The 17,912-nt window shown below is 48.2% G+C and overlaps 5 protein-coding genes across 5 annotated transcripts; 3 read left to right on the forward strand and 2 right to left on the reverse strand.

The window, feature by feature from the left end:
* Positions 1 to 294: 294 nt before the first annotated feature.
* gda1 (putative guanosine-diphosphatase) lies at positions 295 to 2,059 on the forward strand (the record flags this gene model as incomplete). The annotated part of the gene is made up of 3 exons (XM_031146806.1): positions 295 to 535; positions 585 to 1,947; positions 2,002 to 2,059. 3 exons carry the CDS (start codon positions 295 to 297, stop codon positions 2,057 to 2,059), a joined length of 1,662 nt encoding a protein of 553 aa, XP_031008168.1.
* A 1,375-nt stretch (positions 2,060 to 3,434) lies between these two features.
* Positions 3,435 to 4,565, reverse strand: LHYA1_G001828 (uncharacterized protein; the record flags this gene model as incomplete). Its single annotated transcript, XM_031146807.1, has 2 exons — positions 3,435 to 4,373; positions 4,422 to 4,565. The coding sequence occupies 2 exons, from the start codon at positions 4,563 to 4,565 to the stop codon at positions 3,435 to 3,437; spliced, it is 1,083 nt and encodes a 360-aa protein (XP_031008161.1).
* A 300-nt stretch (positions 4,566 to 4,865) lies between these two features.
* Positions 4,866 to 7,837, forward strand: vps16 (putative vacuolar protein sorting-associated protein 16-like protein; the record flags this gene model as incomplete). Its single annotated transcript, XM_031146808.1, is given in 6 exon segments — positions 4,866 to 5,004; positions 5,351 to 5,618; positions 5,668 to 6,373; positions 6,422 to 7,035; positions 7,049 to 7,450; positions 7,504 to 7,837. 6 exon segments carry the CDS (start codon positions 4,866 to 4,868, stop codon positions 7,835 to 7,837), a joined length of 2,463 nt encoding a protein of 820 aa, XP_031008160.1.
* A 464-nt stretch (positions 7,838 to 8,301) lies between these two features.
* Positions 8,302 to 10,339, reverse strand: DMA1 (E3 ubiquitin-protein ligase; the record flags this gene model as incomplete). Its single annotated transcript, XM_031146809.1, has 3 exons — positions 8,302 to 9,075; positions 9,126 to 9,228; positions 9,282 to 10,339. The coding sequence occupies 3 exons, from the start codon at positions 10,337 to 10,339 to the stop codon at positions 8,302 to 8,304; spliced, it is 1,935 nt and encodes a 644-aa protein (XP_031008196.1).
* A 1,038-nt stretch (positions 10,340 to 11,377) lies between these two features.
* On the forward strand, positions 11,378 to 13,160 carry mpp (Mitochondrial-processing peptidase subunit alpha; the record flags this gene model as incomplete). The annotated part of the gene is made up of 2 exons (XM_031146810.1): positions 11,378 to 11,500; positions 11,562 to 13,160. 2 exons carry the CDS (start codon positions 11,378 to 11,380, stop codon positions 13,158 to 13,160), a joined length of 1,722 nt encoding a protein of 573 aa, XP_031008197.1.
* Positions 13,161 to 17,912: the final 4,752 nt, after the last annotated feature.

Raw genomic sequence — 17,912 nt, forward strand, 5'->3', positions numbered from 1 at the left:
TGCTTGTCTTATCTAATCAGCTCGGCCGCATACTCCGCATTGTCCAGCCACAGATGCTATCCGTCGACTCTGGTGCTACAGCCACACCACAGCCCTGCGTCTAAATTTGGGCCGTGCATGTCTGTCCAGATTTACGAATTTCCATTTCATTCATCCCCCCTTTCTTTTCTCCATCCCTCGCGTCTGCTCCCCACCGACTATTTCGCAGCACCACTTCACCCTTCACCCCCCTACTTCCTTATAATTGATCAGCCTGTCGCTAGTCCTGCAAACACCTTCCTGTCTCTCCTTTCTATGAGACGTACTTCGGTCTCGCTGCCGACCAGAAACGTAGCACACGACCCTCACGAGAAACCTGCCAGATACAATACAAAAGGCGCAAGCAATAGCGCCGTCGCCATCCTGGAGAAAGCAAAGGCCGCCTACATGACGCAAAGTCAGCGTTCAAGATACCTCAAGACGGGGGGTATCTTGCTCTTCATCGTCTTCCTCTTCTATTATTTATCACCGAGCGGAATCGATGTACATAATGGAGGTACGTTGAAGTTATCTTACCCATCTCGAATCTTCTAACAGGTCTTTAGCTACAGAAAAACCAGGCGTGAGTGTGGGGAGTTCGGGCTCGGGCCAGACAGCCTCAGATCCGTCACTAGGCACAACCAAGTGCAAGGTCTCGAGCGACAAATCGAAGCCCATTGTCCAGTACGCCCTGATGATCGATGCAGGGAGTACGGGCTCTAGAATCCACGTTTACAGATTCAACAACTGCGGTTCTACACCAGAGCTCGAGGATGAGAAATTCGTCATGACAGAGAAGAAGGCAGGAGGATCAGGGCTAAGCTCCTTCAAGGATGACGCCGAGGGAGCTGCAGCAAGTCTTGACGTTTTGATGGATGCTGCGATGGACACTGTTCCTGAAAAGCTCAAGGCTTGTTCGCCAGTCGCCGTGAAAGCAACTGCTGGACTTCGTCTCCTTGGTGTTGAGAGAAGCCAGAAGATCCTCGACGCTGTTCGAACTAGACTCGAGACAAAGTACCCCTTCCCCGTTGTCTCCAAGGAGAACGGTGGTGTAATCATAATGGAAGGTAAGGATGAAGGCGTTTTCGCATGGATCACCACGAACTTCTTGCTCGGCAACATTGGTGGACCAGAAAAGACCAAGACCGCAGCTGTATTTGACCTCGGTGGTGGTTCAACGCAGGTCGTTTTCGAGCCTACTTTCGCCCTTCCTGCAAAGATGGAGGAGGGTGATCACAGATACGAGCTGAAGTTCGGCGGAAGAGAGTTCGAGCTGTACCAACACTCCCATCTTGGTTACGGTCTCATGTCAGCTCGTGAATCCATCCATCGCGCGCTCGTCGAAGACATGCACGCCAGCAACCCTTCTGATTCTTCGTGGATATCTAAGAGTGTCGTCAATCCTTGCATCGCTCCTGGAATGGTTCGCACTGTCGAAGTCAAGCTTGATGAAGGCCACCTTCTCGGGCCAAAGGTATCGGTCAACATGACCGGACCTTCATCCGCAAGCCCTGCACAATGCCGAAAACTCGCGGAGAAGATCTTGTTCAAAGAAGCTGAGTGCAAGGTCGCTCCTTGCTCCTTTAATGGTATCCATCAGCCGTCTCTAGAGAAGACCTTTTCTCGAGAAGATATCTACGCTTTCTCCTATTTCTTCGACCGCACTGAGCCGCTAGGAATGCCTGAATCTTTCACACTGAAGGAACTACACCATCTCACTGATCAAGTCTGCGGCGGCGTATCTAGTTGGGATGTATTCGAGACTGTCCCGGGTGCCATGGAGGAGTTGAAGGACCGACCTGAGCACTGCTTAGATCTTAACTTCATGATGGCTCTTCTTCACACTGGCTACGAGATGCCCATCGACAGAGAAGTTAAGATTGCGAAGAAGATCAAGGGTAACGAGCTTGGCTGGTGTCTTGGTGCTAGGTGAGTTCTAAAATTACAACAATCATGTTTGAATCATACTAATCAAATTCCCAGTTTACCGCTCCTCAGCCAAGAGTCCGGGTGGCAATGCCGCATTAAAGAGGTCTCATAGATGAGATACGATAACATGCATTGCAGGCGTTAAGGGGTCGGATGTTTTAATAGACGTCAAAGTCGCCAACATATCATGTATTGTAGAACGTATATAATCTGTATCAAAACATGTATTGATATGTATTTCTATCTCGCCCCTTCAATTTCCCCGTCACGCTTCTCTTCAGTCTGTTCTGTTCACTCGAAGCCTCCCCATCCTCACCTTGGCGATTTCCTTGTCTCTTTACCCCCACTCACCATAGGTCTCCGGTTCACGACAATACCTCTCCACCTCAAAGACATGCTTCCCTATACCCAGCGGCCCATCCCTATTCCCCATGTCCCCTATATCCCACGTCTCGGGCAAGTTCAAAATATGCGTCTGGAAATAATGCAGATCTCGACCTTCCTCATTATTAAAAAGTCGTTGTTGTGGGCAGGCGGGACATCTGAGAGGAGGACCTGGCAGAGAGGGAATACGCTGGTCTATTTGGGGTCGAGGGTGGTGTTTGTTCTCGGGTTGGGGAAGGCGGTGCTGGAAATAGTGGATGTTGCGCGATCGTTCGGTGGTGAAGGGTGGGTGTTGTGGGCAGAGTGGACATTGGAGCGGGTGGTCATCTGGACCTGCGAGGTAGGGGATACGTGTGGTATTGTTTGCCATCGTTGTAATGGTAGGCTAGAATGCTTGGGAAGTTTTCCATGTTGCCTTTGAGGTGATGTGAGTAAAATGTCGTTATGGTGCTTGTTATTCATCACCAGTGATTGTACATAATCACTCCTTTCTAATGACTAAGAGAATAAATGGGCATTGGCCTCTGTTCATGACTTATGAATGAATGACACATGAATCATTCCCTGCAGTTTCGTTTCTCCACCTCCATCTCCAATTCCTACCTTTGAAGAAGTCCCCACCTCCTACACAGTGAAAATACTTAATTAAGATCTACCAAAAACCAAAATGTCGACACCACCACTATCTCCATGTCAACTACAACCTGAACGCCTACGTAGCTATTTTCCTTTCATATCCCTATCACGTAACAAACAGGTAGTCACACATAAGCAGGACACTTGTCCTATGACATACTCAGACTCTCGCATATCCAGAATCTCCATAACCTCAAACTTCTCTGGTCCTTCCGGCAGATATAGTCATATTATTGATCCTGTTGAATGAAGGCACTGTGGATCTCTTGAGCCGATTTTCAGGGACCGTGCAGGGGATTTGGATTTTAGTGGGGCAATGGCAGGATGGAGGAGGTTGATGAAAAAATGGTTAAGCGGGAGGAAATGAGAAAAGATATAGCAGTTGAGGGTGAAGTAGAACAATTAGATTCAGGAGATCAGTGACCGCAGCATGGTGGGTACTTTTGTAGTCAGGTATCAAATTGATATTAAAGGGGCGTCTCTGCGCCCGCACTGCCTAGAACATCCTCAATCACATCTTCTGCTCCTATTCCATCCAGCTCTGCTGCTACAGCATCGACGTCGCTTCCCCACTGCATACTGCGTTCCTTTTCCGGCTGCACAATATGAATCCTGTGCGGATATATCTTCCTGGCTGCTAGGGCAACCAGAGAAGGCGTAGCGTAGGAGAGATCGTGTAGTGGTGCAAGACACTTGGAAAGCTTGTCGAAATTCCGAGTCGCTGTCGCTGATATCCCTCCTGCCACTGCACGATGAAGCCGTAGGAAGGCGATAATGTCCTGCTGGTATTCACTCAACTCCACAGTGACAGTTGTGTATTCGCTCAGCTGGGACAGGTGCTCAATGTCCATTGCCGATATCCTTGGTAGCAAATAAGGCTCTGGGACAATTGGACTCTTCTTCACCACGGAGGAAATAGAGCTCCCATCATCGTATTTCTCTTCCAAGTTCGGGAACCCGTCCTCGGGATCGTGGAAATGCGAGATGAACATCTGGTCATTGAGATGTTTTGTTAATCTCGGACCCTCTCCACCGGCCAACAATGCAATGAATAGAAACCTCTTAGGTGCACTTTGAACAGAGGTTCTGGTATATATCCGCTTCGTCCGCATAAGCTCCAGGGCTTGTATTTGAACCTGCTTCGGCGCCTCGTCGAGATTCTTCGCTATGATCACATTTGCAATCGATTTGTTGTCTGCGAAGTTCTCGGACACAGGGGAGCGGGCGGCAATGGACTGAAACGTAGGAGCGTTGAGGAAGTATGAGTCTGCTCGGGTTCGTACAGGAGAGGTTGATCGAGCAGGACTTCCTTCAGCAGACAAGATAGAATATGCGAAGTCGTCGAGGGATGTATGCTCGGAGCAATCGATCACTGCATGGGAGAGGCCAAAGACCTTCGCGGCCACCTAGATTTTGTTAGGAAGAAACGAATACAAAACAACATGAATGCATACCAGCTCTAACTCCAGAACCAAGTCATCGATAGAATCCGGTTCTGTATCAATGATACAATGCTCCTGTGCCACGAGGCATATCAGAGTCGCAAGTTCCAAGTCACTCAAGTCATGGATCTTGTCGATGAGAGGTTCGTCTGCCATGAGGCTACTTGCGAAACTCAATCATACATACTCAGATCAGTGTTGACTGCTGCACAACAACTGCGGGGCTGAGAGATGAAAGATACTCTTAGGTGCTAGTAATTTGAGTAGTTGTTGTTGTTGTTCTCGTTGTAGTTATCGATGTTGTAAAGTCAAGGAGGACTAGCGTAGAAGCTCTGACCAAACCTTAAGGTTAGACCGACAGCATCGAATTGCATTTGCCTACCATCAACAGGCGTCTGTCACTCCAATACATCAACATTCAAGGAACCGGAATGCGGCATTTCTTATAACCAAAATATGGCGAACCCGACGGCGGAATGGGAGAAGGTTGGCGATAAATTCTACCGCAAAATCCAACTTTACACGGCCGTGTTCGACCAGGATCTGGAGCTTGAGAATTACATCGTCACGGGATGTTCATATGGAGGTGCTATTGGTACGTTATTGTCTGGCCGATTTTTTCAATCAAAAAGAGATAATTTGGGATGTCGCCCAACGAGCAAGGGTTGGGCTTTAGAAAGAAAGGGGAGAGGCAGCTCGTCATGGCCCATTCCAAACGGGCATCTCTCAAACCCCTGCTTTTCGTTTTTGGTTCCTCGAGCTATTTCCAGAGCTTATTATATGGAACATAAAGCAAGTGCTTCATGGTCTGATCAGTAGCGCTTGACTAGAGTCGTTGGAACTTCATATCCATCACGTGATTGCTACATCTTGATGTTCTCCATTTTCTGCTGTTTGATGTATAGAGAATTGCCGTACTGATCATAGTCCTCCTTCTATAGCATTATACAGAGACGAGTCCAAGCTTCATTCGTTTCGAGGCACACAAGCCTCCAAATCCAGCATCGACCTTTACAGTTGCGCCGGGAAACTGATCCGGCGCATCAACTGGGATAAAGGTTCCATCAAGGGACTTGGTTGGTCAGAAGATGAGAAGCTCATAGTAGTAACTGCCGATGGTACGGTTAGATGTTACTATGACTTGCAAGGAGACTTCACACAGTTTTCACTTGGAAACGGTGCAGATGAATATGGCGTCGAATCTTGCCGGTATGTAAGCTTGGAAGGCTTTCTCGATGGTTGCTAACCTGAAAGCTAGATTTTATGGACATGGATTTGTAGCGCTTCTTTCAAACAACCATTTGATATCCGTGTCAAGATACGAGGAACCACGTCCTAAGCTTTTAGTCACGCCTCCTGAAGGCAATGTCCATTCGTGGACGCTCATTCCTCCAGCACATACGCTATCACGATCAGTAGAAGTGTTGTTGAGTATTGGTCAAACAATGTATGTGGTTGATGCTACTGAATCAGAAGATCGAATGCTAGACATTGGACCTTTCGCCCACATTAGTGTTTCTCCCAACGGAAACTTCATTGCCTTATATACAGAAAGTGGAAGGGCATATGTCATTAAAAGTGACTTCCAAAATAGACTGAGTGAGCATGACTCGAGATCAAAAATACCACCAAAAGATGTACAATGGTGTGGGAATGATGCAGTGGTCATTGCGTGGGAAGATGAAGTCCACATCATTGGACCGAATGATGCCGCTGCGAAATATTTATACGATGGTCGAGTTCATCTAATTGCGGATCATGATGGTGTTCGCCTTATAACGAACGATGTTTGCGAATTCTTGCAAAAAGTCCCAGAGGTGACTGACGAGGTCTTTCGATTTGGCACGGAGTCTCCAGCATCGATTTTGCTCGATGCGGTGGAGCAGCTCGAACAGCAGTCCCCAAAAGCCGACGACAACATTCAGTTAATACGGCCAAATCTAATAGAAGCAGTCGGCACATGTGTAAGTCCATTCCTCAATTGCCTACCCTCACTTCTCACAAGATAATAGGTCAAAGCTGCTGGTCACGAGTTTAGCATCCACTGGCAGAAGCAGCTACTGAAAGCAGCTTCTTTTGGCAAGTCAGTCCTTGATATCTATAACAGCGATGACTTCGTCGATATGTGCGAAACACTGCGAGTTCTCAACGCAGTACGATTCTATGAAATTGGGATACCACTATCCTACGAACAGTTCCTCCGCCTCACCCCTGAGAATCTCGTAAAACGACTTATAAATCGCCGCGAGTATCTTTTAGCACTTCGTATCTCAACATACCTCCGCCTCCCAACAGACCGCATCTACGTCCACTGGGCATCTCAAAAAGTACGCGTAGGCTCTGAGGACGAAGACACAATATGTCGTCTAATAGTAGATAAACTTGCAGGCAAGCGTGGCATCTCATTCGAAGAGATCGCCCGAGCAGCGTACGACGAAGGACGAGGTCGTCTCGCCACCGAGCTCCTGAATCACGAGCCACGAGCAGGGAAGCAGGTACCTCTTCTTCTAAACATGGAAGAAGACGAAATCGCCCTGGACAAAGCAATCCAGAGTGGAGATTCCGACCTCATCCTCTTCGTCCTCCTCCAACTAAAAAAAAAAACTGCCTCTCGCATCCTTCTTTCGTGTCATAAACAGCCGTCCAATCGCAACAGCGCTCGTCGAATCATCAGCTCAAACCGACGACGGCGAGTTACTAAAAGATCTCTACTACCAAGATGACCGTCGCGTCGACGGCACGAACGTCTTTGTTCGAGAAGCACTGAAGCAACCAGACTCCCGCGCAGCGATCGACAAGCTCGCGCTCGCCGCAAAGTTACTCTCGGATTCCAAAGAGACCGCCTTCGAGCTAAAAGCCCTGCAAGAAGCCAGCGCCCTCCTCAAAATGCAAGAAGCGTTCGACAGGGACCTAACGGAAACCTTCACAGGCCTCAGCGTCAACGAGACGATGTTCAAGCTCATCAAACTCGGGTACCAGAGCCGAGCAAAGAAAATCCAAAGCGAATTTAAAGTCCCCGAGAAAATAGCTTGGTGGATCCGGTACGCCCCTTTCCCTTTCCCCTTTCTTACTATCACTAACGAAAACCCCGTAGCCTCCGCGCCCTGGTATCCAAACGCGACTGGGCGGAACTCGAGTCCCTCTCGTCGACGCGCAAATCGCCCATTGGTTGGGAGCCCTTCTTCAACCTCATCCTAGCAGCAGGCAACCCGAAGCTCGCGTCGGTATTTATACCGAAAGCAGCCGGGGGACTGCAGAGTGTTGTGGTGATTGAGATGTGGGAGAAGTGCGGGATGAGGGTTAAGGCTGCGGAGGAGGCGGTTAAAGCGAGGGATGTGGCGGCTGTGGATCGGTTGAGGGAGGCTGCTGGGCAGGGCACTGTGGAGGGGAGGGAAATTGAGAGGTTAGGGGCAGGGTTGAAACGTTGAGAGAGGGAGGAGGAGATTTGAAAGGCTGTGTAGTAATGGAATTATTTTTCAACTTTGACATGAAACTGATTCCAAAATTGGTCTGCTCAAAGAGTGAAGACAAGCAATAGCTTTTAAGTCTTCATATATTACGCTTTATCTAGCCACTCATCCCAACCAACTTTCTCTTGTCTCCTACCCAAGCATAAGCAGATTCCCAAGGCATATTATATGTCCCCGTCATGCAATGAACCAAAGCCGTAATCCTATCCCATATGCGAGTAATGCCGTCCCATAACGCCGGTCCCGGAGCGCGTCTTCTTATCAAACTATTATGATCGCGGCCGTTACTTTACAATGAATGACCCATGCTAGGACAAACATCCAGTGCTAATAAGTACCTATGTTCACGCCACGCTAAAATGCAATATGTCAAGGCAGATGACACAATAAAATATGGCCTTGTCCCCTTATTAAAGTCTTCATTATGATGTCGGCTGCGGCTGGGGCGTTGATCGAGGCGATGGCATATCTGCTGCAGCGCCCAAATTCATCGCTGCAGCAAGTCTAGCGCCTGAAGATCGGCCTGCGCTCCCATCAAAGACAAACGGCCCAGCATCATTTCTTGGTGTCATTGGTCCCTCGGCTCCAACTAATACGTCGGACAAAGAGGAAGGTATGCCGTTAGGGCTCGGGGTCCGAGATCGACTCCGTCCTCTTCGGGGGTCGGGTTGCTCAAGATGTGTTCCCCGTGGCCGACCAATGTTAACTGGAGGTACGGTAGAATTCGATATTTGATCTGATTGTGAACCTGCGGAGCTTATAGGAGATGGTGGTTGTTCCACGCTTAAAAATTCCAGATCCTCCACTATGTGATTCGCTGCTTGACTAGAATCATCACTGGCTTCGTCTACGCCGTCGCTATGTTCGATATGATCTAGCTCCAAATCCTCTCCTTCTGCGTGTAGGAATGTGTTCAATGCCTCTGTCGTTTCCGTTTCGTGTTCAAGTTCTCCCTCAGGTTCGGGGGATTGTATAGGTCGATCCGCCGCGACTGGTGAGTCATCTACTGCTTGTACTTCCTCCCATCCAGCATTTTCGGCATCCGCATAGGGGTCCTCGAGTTCCGCTTCGAGATCTGCCACACTTCGGCAATTCGGACAAACGAAGTGAGGCCAGTGGGGTCCATTTATTATTACTCGTATACATTTGTAGTGCCATGTATGGGAGCATGGCGCGACGAAGAGGGACTGACAGGGCTGAAGAATCATTAGTACGGCTGTGATTTGGGAGATGAATGCAGACTTACGGCGATCGGCCCCAGGCAGATCGAGCAGTCCTGTGATGGTCCGCTTAGAGAAGACTTCCCTTGATTGCTATTCAACTCTCGGAGTCGCTTGTGGGATTGGACACTAGAAGATGGTTAATACTGCTTCCGCGCCGACAAGAATATCAAGGAGCTTACTTGAAACTACTTGGGCCATTCTGCCAGCCTTTATTCAATTCCACCCGTATTTTAACACATCTGAATATCTCCTCCTCTCCGCCTTTGAAGTCAATGCCTAGTTGTACGATATCACCATCATTGATAGGGAATGGTTTCGATTCCGTGCCAGGTGAGCTCAGTCGGATATGGTTGAGAAAGGTGCCAGAAGAGCTCCTAACATCTTTAATGAACCATCTTCCTTCAACGCACCAGAACTCGCAGTGGCGCCTGCTTACAACTTTCGACTTGAATCCAACTGGCGCTGCTGAAGGAACATTCGCTGGTGCTGTAGGCTGACTATCGCGCTCTGAATATCTCCCGACCTTTATGATTTCGCCACCGGTTGGTAATATGCGTGCCGTAGGAATGAAAGCCAGCGATGGCCTTGTCGCTCTTGGATCTTGGTGTGCGGTGAAGCGTATGGAGGGAAGCTGATGGGGCATGCCATGCGTAGAAGGCCTTCCGTTGTCAGCTGCATTCTGGCCATGATGTATATCCCCGCCTCCGTCGACTTGAGGCATGTCTCCTGCGATTTCAGCTGTCGCCGACCGCGTTCGAGCCATGGAGGCGGTAAGATCTGAAGCGACGGCTGACGAGTTGTTGGTAGACAAAACTGCCGAGGCTGGAGCTGTAGCTGTAGATGCTGACTGCGGTTCACTCTGCCCTCCCACAGCTGGAAACCACCCGCTTGTGAAGGAAGGGAATTCTGGGTCGCTGGTTCTCTCAAGTGGCGAGTCTATCGGGGATTGTTGCGCAGTTGAGGATGTTTGTCGAATGTTTTGGGTTGCAGCTGCAGAGGGTGAAGGATAACTGGTAGCTCGCGAGAGAGCTGAGGGGTGTTGGTTCGGACTATTTCTCGAGCTTCCGGGACTGTGACTGTGGCTTTGACTGTCTCGGGATAATATATGCGTCTGGGTATAACTTCGCAGGTAACTCAATCCGCGTAGTCGACTCGGTCGTGCTGGCGAACTTGGGGATGTTAAAGGTGGAGAGGCTGCAGCAGTAGGATTCCATGGGGGGCTCGGTACTGAGTACATGATGAAGTACTTGTTGGACCCCAGACACGAGTTAATTGCGGTATTTCTCGTGTTCCTCGTGTTTCTGCCTCGCAAACAAAGACCTACGGTCCTCTAATCTTCACTCACTTTTCAGAGGTCAGCGGGTCGAAGAGAGATAGATGGATGAAGGCTTGGCTGAGGTCAGTCAGTCAATCAGTCAGTAAGTCAGTTGAGCCGTCTCAGACTGACTCGGTCGATGGCACTTCTCGCCGAGCGTCGCAGTGGAGGTGCAACCCGAGGAGGAGGAGGTAAAGCAAGAAGGTTAACAAATTGAAAAGAGTTCAGCTATCCTACAAGTATCCATCCTATGAAGAAATAAAATGAATGGATGAAGCCTCCTTTTTCAGGTCATGTCCTAGCAACGGCAAACCCCGGTCATATATCCAGACCCGGTCTGTCGGTGCTCAGATTACTATCTACAAGACTACAAGTACAAATACTGTAGGTACAGTACGGTACAGTACAGTACTGTAGAGTAGAATAGCCCCTTGTATCGCAAGGCCAGCATCTAGATTTCCGGTGGCACAACGCGATGAGGGGAAGGGGACGGGGACTTGGGGGTGTGAAGGGAAAGGGGAGGGGCTAGACTCTTGACTGTTGACACTCTGAGTACTTTTGGCCTCTAGCGGATGACCCACGGCAGCATTCGATTCAGCCGCATGAAGTGTTCATCTACGCATAGTATGTTTGGCTATTGATGCTTAATAAGGAAGTTGTTGTTCTGTTCTGCAGAAACCACTACCACTCCCAAAGTTATACGGTACAAAGTAGTTGCGTTGCATAAGGACAAGCCAAGCACAGGGCAAGCAAGGGCAAGGAAGGAAGGTACTGGTGCTTATGTAAGAATAAAACAGTCACGTGTTATGCTTTGTTAATGGATTGGAAATGGTTTCCTTCGGAGTTAAGGTAGCGGCAGCGGCTACGACATCCCAGCGAATCGCGGCGTTTTCCAGAGACATTTTTGCAGATTGCTGAGTTGGAGCTCATGAACCCTTCAAACCAACCTCTAGATCCATCATGTTGAAGTGCTCCTCCTCGAGAGTGTTGACCCATGCTGTCGCAAAAAGACCCTCTGTCCACGGCGTATTACCATCATTTGGCTCTAGAAGTCTAGCCACCGTTGTTACCGGGATACAAAAAGTATATTACCAAACCCTCCTACTCCTATTGAATGCGCATCTCTAATAGTATATGGCCATAGGATCCTGCAGAGCTCGATCAGATATCTACCCTCCCAAATGGCCTCCGAGTTGCTACCGAAGCCTTGCCAGGGCATTTCTCCGGGATTGGCGTATATATAGACGCCGGATCAAGATATGAAAACGAATACTTGAGGGGCGTGAGCCATATTATGGACAGACTGGCGTTCAAATCGACAAGCAAGAGGACAAGCGATGAGATGTTGGAGACTCTCGAGTCGTTAGGTGGCAATATACAATGTGCTTCTTCTAGAGAGTCCCTGATGTACCAATCAGCAACCTTCAACTCAGAGGTTCCTACAACCGTTGCATTGCTGGCAGAAACAATACGCGATGCTCAGATAACGGAAGAAGAGGTTGCGCAGCAACTCGACACAGCCGCGTATGAGATTGGAGAGATTTGGTCCAAGCCAGAATTGATTCTGCCAGAGCTGGTACATATGGCTGCATATAAGGATAACACACTTGGAAACCCATTATTATGCCCCAAAGAGAGGCTCTCGCAGATTAGCAAGAGCACTATCGAGTCCTACAGAGCCGCATTTTACAGACCAGAAAGGATGGTTGTCGCGTTTGCCGGAGTTCAGCATTCCGAGGCCCTAAGACTGGCTGAACAGTATTTCGGGGACATGCCAAAGACAGAAGCTCCCCTTCTATCACAGACGGGATCAGAAACCTCACTAGGCTCATCAGCGAGTTCGGGTGGTCAAAACCCAGTATCGCCATCCTCGATACCTCGACAATCCTCTAGTCTACTTTCCAAGATACCTTTCCTCAAGAATATGTCTACTTCAGCACCCCACAACGCATCAGTACAGTCATACACTGATTTCCCGCCATCTTCCTCCGATATGTTACAACCATCACACTACACCGGCGGCTTCCTCACTCTCCCAGCTCTCCCACCACCAATAAACGCCTCCCAACTACCTCTCTCACACATCCATCTAGCCTTCGAAGCCCTCCCCATCTCCTCAAACGACATATACGCCCTTGCCACATTACAAACACTCCTCGGGGGTGGCGGTTCTTTCTCCGCCGGTGGACCAGGGAAAGGGATGTATTCCCGTCTCTACACCAACGTTTTGAACCAACACGGCTGGGTAGAATCCTGTGTCGCCTTCAATCACTCCTACACCGATTCTGGACTTTTCGGCATCTCATCCAGTTGCTCACCTAGCAAGGTCACCAATATGCTTGATGTCATGTGTCGCGAACTACAAGCGCTAACTCTGGATCACGGATACGCTTCTCTGCAACCCGAAGAAGTCAGCAGAGCGAAGAACCAGTTACGGTCAAGTCTGTTGATGAATCTTGAAAGCAGAATGGTTGAGCTCGAGGATCTAGGCAGGCAGGTCCAGGTCCATGGCCGCAAAGTGGGCGTGAGGGAGATGTGCCGCAAGATTGAAGAATTGACTGTACACGATCTCCGCCGCGTAGCAAAAATTGTCGTTGGTGGCATGACGAGCAATCCTGGCAATGGAAGCGGGGCGCCGACGGTGGTGCTGCAGGAGGGTGACGAGGAGGGAGTCAGGAGGAAGTCGCTCCAATGGGCGGAGATCCAGGATCGGATTGCAAGATGGAAATTGGGACGACGGTAAATGTGATCAGTTTTACGTGGGGAGCTTGGATATGTATGATCAATGTATAATACCCCGCGACGCGGGATCTGTATAGCACTTGCGTTTGTTGGGACATAGTATATACATTCTCTATTATCACAGCTGATATAGAGGGAAGTAGCCCAATATTTAAGCAGGCACTCTCAACAATTTCATCTCTTCCAAAACATACTCAAAATCTCTTCCACACAGCGCCTCGTTTTGTTTATTTCTTGCTTCCGGTCTCTAATCAATATCCACCCCGCCTATTCCATATCTTAACCATAACATCCCTATACTATCTAGTGCACGTATTCAAAGGAACGTTCTATTTTTCTACGATCTCGTTAGTTCTTTCTCAATGATAAACTTTTTTGATCTCATGTTGGCAGTTCAAATTAGGACATTCATGTGAATGACAATTTGAGTGCTTATCTTGAACACTTTGTGAAGTTGGGAATGTAGGGGCAGAGAAGGTTCTTTCCTTGTGTGCCTCTTGATCAAGTGAGGCTAGTCGCTTTCTTAGCAGCCAAGGCATGACGACCTATTGAGAAGAGGAGCACTTCAAACAGCATTTATGTCACGCAACTTCTGTGGGACTTGAATCATCGCTCGAATTTCTGGTTCTCTGTACATATCATCACGCTTTTGCACCCACGCTTCCTACGTCAAGCCCTAGGACCTGCCATTCTTAATCTGAGATAGGTACTTTTCGGATGTTCTTCATCCGTGTTATTACCCTCTAAATGCCTGTCCTTCCCAAGACTGGCTTTGGAGGGCGAGGGCTCCTGAACCATTTCCCGCCAGCAAAACTCCGCTGTTATTTTTGTGTCAGTTTCTCATACAAATAAAAGCGGCCGATATGTAAATAAAATTGGAATCTTACAACGCTATCTTAAGGCCCAATTCCTGAGAGCCGCAGAATCTGATGAACCGGTAAAGCTCTGCAGTGTTCCAGAATTCGACGCGAAGTGTTCTGGGGTACTGAAACAGAAAGAGGCTAGCCTTCGAGCTGTCGTAGTTAATGCGGCAATGTAGCATACTCAACATCCATTTCGGATGGCTCTCAGCTTCACATTCAGCTCCATTGTAGGGGTAGAAGAGTCGTTTTTGGCCATTGAAACGAAGATATTTCTCCTAGCCCGAGAAAATACTATACAAGGCATCCGATGAATCATTAAGGGTGCTCTGAATGGCTTTGACTCTGAATGAATCTTCTACCAGCGGTGAAACGCTTGCAGGAACTGGAACCTCTGCCTCATGTTTGACTTTCTGTCGTTTGCTAGCTTGTTGGCCTTCACCCATGCCTGTATTCTCAACTGCTGATGACGACGCATTGCTGCCGGAACTTTGGCGTTTCTCGTTCTGAGCGGGTAGAGCCATTGCCTCAAATGCCGCAAAAACATCGTTCTTGAGCTGGCTATCCTCAGCGTCTCTCTTGCGCTTCAGATCCATCTTATTTCGTTCTCGAGCATTCACCGCATCTTTAACTCGATTCTCGACATCAGTGGCGCGATTAGTGTAGTTAGCTGTAAACTCCATTTCGATGCTGGCTCCTTTCTTGGTGTTGCAGCGTTTCAATTCAGAAGCCTCGGCTACTTGTCGTTTCTGAAGGACCGCCAGTTCCTGGGCATGTCGTGCTTGGAGTGTTGTAAATGAGGATAGTGATTCTGCTTTATGCTGCGCCAGACGATTCGTTCTCTCTGCTCCCCAAGTCCTCGTCGCGTTCTTTTTCGCGAACTCCAACTCGTCATCCTCTTTCTTTTCAGCCTCAGTGCGTTGCAGATCTTCCGCCGTTCGAGTAGCTGCGATGGTCTGTCTCTTCTTTAGAAGACCGTCGAGTTCAGGGTTTCCGCTAGGATCTAAACTTGGCGCCATTTTGTTAACGTCCTGCGTAGAGTGACGGATTGGAATAGCTTTAGGCGAGGTAGCGACGATGGATTCCCTTGCAAAGTGACGAGATGTAGGTTTTTTGTTTGAGGCAGAAGGTCGCTGTCCAACCCAGGGAGGTTGTCAATTGAATGAGCGGGGTGAAATTCAAAAGTGAATTGGATGAGTAGATCGATCGTCGTAGATAGACCTGTGTCTCGAGTATAATCGTCTCTCAGGGGTGTTTTTGAAGGTGGAAACTCGTATTAAGTCTAAGAGCAGAATCTACAGTGCGGTTGAGGAATTCTGTCCGAGAACGATTTAGGGTAACAGCGAATTGTGGTTGACTTGGCCTTCAAAGGCGATGTGCCGACGAAGGAGTTGAAAAGGGGAGGATGTTGTAGCTCGGGAGGATTTTGGTGAGTTGGGTGAAGCAGAACAGGGAGGAACGAATCGAGAAATAATTCCAGTGAATTGGTTCCCTCCAACAAGTATGCAAAAACGCTAGGCATAGAGGTAAAAAAAAAAAACAAGCAGACTTTGGATCAAGCTCAGGGTATCTCTTCAACCACACACTTAGTAAACAAATGAGGTTGTAGAATGATATACAGCGAATGTGGTTCTTATGGAAAGGATGAGCTTGACAGTGACGCAAAGTCCTAAGAGGAGGCTTATATTGAGTGGCATGCAAGTTCATTCTTTACCATCATATCAATCAGCTTATAACGCACTGTTATGTCCTACTTTGGGTACCCAATCGATATATATCGAAACTATAAACTCGGTCGGTGACTTTCAAGAGCCTCCCGTCGACATTTTCTTTTGGATTTTGTACGCCAACTACTTCTGTTCCGTTCCCCATTCCTCCCTGAACACCCACCCAAATATCAGCCAAGAGTATATGTTTAGCCTATATACTACCAATCCTTTTGCAGGTTACCTTCCTATTATCCGTTGGGTTAGCGATGAAAGTCTTAAGCAATATGTAGAGGTAGGAAAAAAAAAGCATACCACTTCATCACAACGTGTCCAATGCCCCTCGTAATACCCCGCAAAAAGAAGGAAGAACGCATCGAACTCTCCGGTATCTTTGAACTCGAGTTTTAACGAAACAGCGCCGGTGCTACGGCATGGATACACTATCATTCGTGCGATTGCGCGGTCGTATCTGACCTTTGAACCAGCCGCATTTAGCACCCATTCCGGTCGCTGAGTGGCCATGCAAACTTCGCCCACAAACGGTTCAAAGGTTCGGTTGTTGCCATTGGCCCTAAGAGTTCTAATCGGCGCGCCTGGAGATGCGTGCCAAACAACCCTGAAAGCTTCTCTGCTAATGTTGCCGCTGATGTACCTCAGCTCGAAGCTTGTCTTAATTGCCAATCCTGCATTCCCACTGGCAGAGTACTCTGGTATCCTGCAAAGTATCTTTTCCGGGGCGGGCTCGGGACGCAGTGCGAGTGATGGAGAGTGCGACAGTAGGGATGGAACATTCTTCCTGGTACTCGTGGAAGGCATTTTAGGAATTCGTTCAGGTTGTGATTGAATGGTCGGTTTACTTCTTTTGGATCTTCGCAGATCGCCCTGTTCTGTCTCATACAAAGCTGGTCTAGCCGCCGTGGAAGAAAGTGAGGATTTATTAAGAAATGTGCGCTTGTTGTTGGGTGTTGGTTGGCTGGCTTTAGGGATGGATGGAGTACCTTCGGCGGCGCGACCAGCCTCTTCATCAAGCATCTTTAGAAGCTCGTCTTTGAGAATGCCATCCTCCCTCAATCTTTTCTCTCGGACTTCCTCTTCCTCACGTTGTCTCGCACCCGACTGCTCCCTAGCTTCAGCACCTTGTCGGCGAAGCACCTCACCCAACAAAGTATCAGCGACTTGTCGTGTCTCTGAGAGCTTCGTTTGGTTCACCCGCTCTTGAAATGCAACTTCCTGGGCCTGTCGGTACTGAAAATCGGCCAGCTCAATCCTCTGACGAGCCTTGATTGAATCGATATGTGCTAGCTGATCAGACAACTCTTTTCTTTGAGCAGAAGCTTGCGTCGCTTTCAGAGTAGCAATCTTCAGGGCATGTGATTGTTCCAATTCATTACCGCTTTGCGTCAGCCTCTCAAGTCTCGCATAGTCTTCTCGCTCTCTCTTCAATCCAGTGTCCCTTCGTTGTTGAATCAATTGATCCAATGAGCCTGAGTCCTTGGTAGGGGAACTAGAATCAGATGGCATGCTGTCAATATGCCGAATGTCATTGGCGGCGGCAAGGATGATGGATCTGAAAGTTGAAGATCGATTGCGAAATAGGTGTAGAAGGGGAAGTGGCTTTTTGGGGCTAAAATCTATCTTTCTTAATAAGTATAACATTCACCGGAAGATAAGAGTCAAAAGCTGTAGGTAGCTCCTACCTTTGGAACTAAAGCTACTAAAAAAGATCAATTCACTTGAAACAACCAAATACCCCATCTAAATACAACTACAGTGCACTGTTGGTATCTAGAAGTCCGAAATATCGATATGTTACCTACTGCTCGAACTTCAAAGTCCCCTTCTACTTTGTTGGCCAAAGACGCGAAAGTGAAGAGCTCACTTCTACAATCTCGCTTAAAAAGGGGTTCGTTGCACCTAAACACAAGGTACACGAGCAAAGGGGAGCATAAACATAGCAACAATCAAATATCTGCAAGCCAGCAGGTAGACACAGGCAAATTCTCATACAGTACCAATTATTAACCCAACACTCACTCCCAAACTTCCAAGATATGAAGTTCCCCAAGTCAACAATTGATATAACAATATTCCAATTACGAGATCCAACAAAATATGTGATTCTCTCAAGGCAACGGAATACCTAGTCACACGAGAAAGTAAATACAACCAATAATCAATTAATAA

This window comes from Lachnellula hyalina (assembly GCF_007821495.1).
Source record: "Lachnellula hyalina strain CBS 185.66 chromosome Unknown contig00018, whole genome shotgun sequence".
NCBI classification, from domain to species: Eukaryota; Fungi; Ascomycota; class Leotiomycetes; order Helotiales; family Lachnaceae; genus Lachnellula; species Lachnellula hyalina.